The sequence below is a fragment of the Glandiceps talaboti genome, chromosome 18, assembly GCF_964340395.1.
Source record: "Glandiceps talaboti chromosome 18, keGlaTala1.1, whole genome shotgun sequence".
In the NCBI taxonomy this organism is placed as follows: domain Eukaryota; kingdom Metazoa; phylum Hemichordata; class Enteropneusta; family Spengelidae; genus Glandiceps; species Glandiceps talaboti.
Genome location: NC_135566.1, coordinates 16,391,206 through 16,394,467, shown reverse-complemented (window position 1 = coordinate 16,394,467; position 3,262 = coordinate 16,391,206). Strand labels below are relative to the sequence as shown.

The following is a 3,262-nucleotide window of genomic DNA, read 5'->3' as shown; positions in this document are numbered from 1 at the left end:
GTTCTTCCAATCTGTAATGGCTTTACATCTGATAGGAAGAAATAAATAACACAGACCATTTGGAAAACAATGGAAAACCTGAACTAGACACTCATACTGAAAAAAATTATAAAAATAAATTTTAAAATCTACATACCCCACCTATTCTAAAATTGAGCGTAACCGGAACCACACCTTTTTTTATTTAGCCTTCAGTTAGCACCATGGGGACCTGTGGGCTCAGTGGCAAGCATCATGATTCGGCCTAGAATCATTGTCACGTACATTTGTTGTTCATGAGATCAACATACAACACTGCATTGTTATTTGAAAACGAAGGCAAGAAAAATACACTCCCCCAGGGCTAATCGTTCTCACCATGTCAGCTGACAAGACCATTACGTTCTGCCAGGGCCCGAGGCAATATGACAAACTATTGGATAAGTTTGGTTTCACTGTGCTGTGCCAAAACTTGTCCATTACATGGGGATCCCTCTTGTCGAACTCTAACCTATACTTGTTGCCGGTGCCGTGCCGATCTTATCCCTTGCCGATTTCGTCCCCGCACATGCGCAGACTATCCAACATGGTTTCTATTCATAAAACGGCCCACCGGACGTAGACTTCTCTAACCCCCGATTTCCAAGCCACTTTCTTCTATCATATGTCAGTCGTTTCGACTTTTTGTAGAGAAGCAATCTGATCGTAGCATGGCAAATCGTATACTTGTACCGAAATTCCTAAAGATTAAACAGCACCGGTCGATAATGAGGTGCATTTAGACAATAATGCACACCCTCTCTCTCTCTCTCTCTCTCTCTCTCTCTCTCTCTCTCTCTCTCTCTCTCTCTCTCTCTCAATACATTTTATACGAACTTAGACACTTTAACAGTGATCACCGGATAGATTATACGAAAGAAATTTTAGCATGAACTTGATTTTTGAGTCGAGGGTCGAAATCGGCAACGGAACCGAAATCGGCAGCTTTAGCTGCCGTTCTGATCCCGCGAAGCCCTGTTGGATAATATGCGCATGCGTGGGGGACGAAATCGGCAAGGGATAAGATCGGCACGGCACCGGGACTTGTTGTCTTCTAGAACGAACTCTTCCCATCATCCAATGTATAATGTACTTTTCCCCCAGATTCCTAATAATTTTTCCATATTGAATAATGCTGACTCATATTAAAACCTGGGATATGTTGAACCAGTGTAATATTTCTATTGGCCAATATTTGAGCATTTGTAGCCTTCTTGTATCCAAACACTCGCATCATATCCTTACAGCTTTTTAATTGTTCTACAGTTTCTGCTGCTTCAAAAGTGAGTTTGTTTCTCCAGGCCTGGGCTTCATGTTTTGAAAGTCGACTAGTTCCAAAGTCCCCTCCGTTTTCCTTACTTTTTTCAATTGTGTTTTCACGTAACCATTGTTCTACTTTGTAAGGTACACTTAAACGAAGATGCCTGTAGAGCGCCTCGGTTGTTTTCAAAGGTAGTTCCGCCATGTCTTCGTAGCGAACAAAAGTATACCTATCCTGGAGATACTCAGCTTTCATACTTTCTCCAACGATGTAATTGTTTAAAGAATTTTGACAGTAAGTGTTTGAGGGCGCTAGATCACCACTACTGATGTCTCCCTTACCGTACACAGTTTTACCACCTCGTTTTAGAGACATCCATGATGACAATTTTCCACGCGGATCCCGTACGATTTGTATGGCATTCACCCCAGACATTTCGTTTCTTATCAAGTGAACAATATCCAGGATGCTTCCCACCCGGATGGACTTAATTGCGATGTGTTTTTTCTTTTCACACAGTTGTTCGAGTAACTGCGGTGTCACCGCTGGACATGACACAGTATTGTTCACTTGGAAACATGTCTCAGCTAAAGTGCGAATTTCTCTATGACGTTGGTACTTCGACAAGCGGGACATTTCCTTGAAATAGCAGTCCAAACCATCAAATTTACACTGAAACATCTTTTCAAGCATTTCTCGGTGTCGAACTTTGAAAAGGGTTTCGGGAACTTTCTCTTCTTTCATACATTGCATTAAAAGACGCCCTGGTTCAAATATATAGAAAAAATCGTCATTTTGATTAAAAATTTCTGACGTAAAAGAAGATCCCGTTCTGAAATCGGCTATCAACAGGACACGGACTCTCTCATCTAGAATGCTTACTTGAGGAGCTGGAATTTCTACTTTCTGCATCTCATTAACTGAGGCTATGATTACATCAGCGTGTACCGGTACTCTTTCCTCAACTTCCTGGGTAGATTTTAAATGAGAACCATTCAATGATTTACTATATTGTATGATCATAAAAGTAGGTAGTGTAATTGCGGAAAAAATAAGTACGAACTTCAGAGTCGGAGCACTTTTCCGCTTCAACAATGTTGGTAGTCCTATGACCCACTGACAGGCCATGTCTTCTGCGGAATGTCAACTACTTTTGTCAGACAAACACAAGAGAATGTAAATCCCCAGAGATCGCGATCGAGTTCAGAAAACAGCCAGTATGCAGTGGTCCAGCGAAGGTAGTCCTAATAGTTCCAAAATCAGCAATCAAGCAGACAGCTATTTGCAGACAGTCTCCGCCGGTGTGTCTCAAGGTCGAAGATTCTGTGTCGTGCAATATTGTCACGAAGTTGTGACAACTGGTCGGCCACGGTGTAGCGGGTTAACACCCGAGCAGTTTTTGAAACCCGTCTAGACAGTTCAAGCTGGATGGAAGTTGAGTACGTACCAGCTCAAAGGGCGTGTGTATAGCGGACTGTACTGTATCCCAACAACTGACTGACATTTGTGCTGAAGGGGTTGTGTAACGTCACCGTCGGCTTTTCCAACGTTCAGACTTGTAGTAATTATACAGTAAACTACTCCAAGGTTCAGAGTAAACCCAAATTACAACCATGCACTCGACTCTCTCGGGGCTAAGAATGCCAAAGCAATACTCACGTAATAGTATAATGCGCTACAAAGTAATTTGTCACAACCAGTGGATGAATGAACAGGGGGGCTGGACTGCTTTCATTGACAAAGTTGTGTGCACATCGTAAATAGAAACACAACTAGCAACGCCAGACCTTCAGGCTTATTGCCCGCTAGCTTTTGTTTTCAAACCAAACATATTTGTAGTTGTATAAGCTACTTTCAAAGCAGAGAACGGTTCACGGTTTTCAAAAAACAATTTGCATGTCCATTCTTTGACAAAATACGACACTTTCTGGCCGACTTAGTCAATTCATTGCGCCGGATTCGTTCACAGATGACTTACTATTC

At 42.2% G+C, this 3,262-nt stretch overlaps 1 protein-coding gene across 1 annotated transcript; it reads right to left on the bottom strand.

The window, feature by feature from the left end:
- Positions 1-1,126: 1,126 nt before the first annotated feature.
- On the bottom strand, positions 1,127-2,407 carry LOC144449750 (carbohydrate sulfotransferase 1-like). Its single transcript, XM_078140327.1, has one exon. The coding sequence runs from the start codon at positions 2,405-2,407 to the stop codon at positions 1,127-1,129; it is 1,281 nt and encodes a 426-aa protein (XP_077996453.1).
- Between the last annotated feature and the right edge of the window lie 855 nt (positions 2,408-3,262).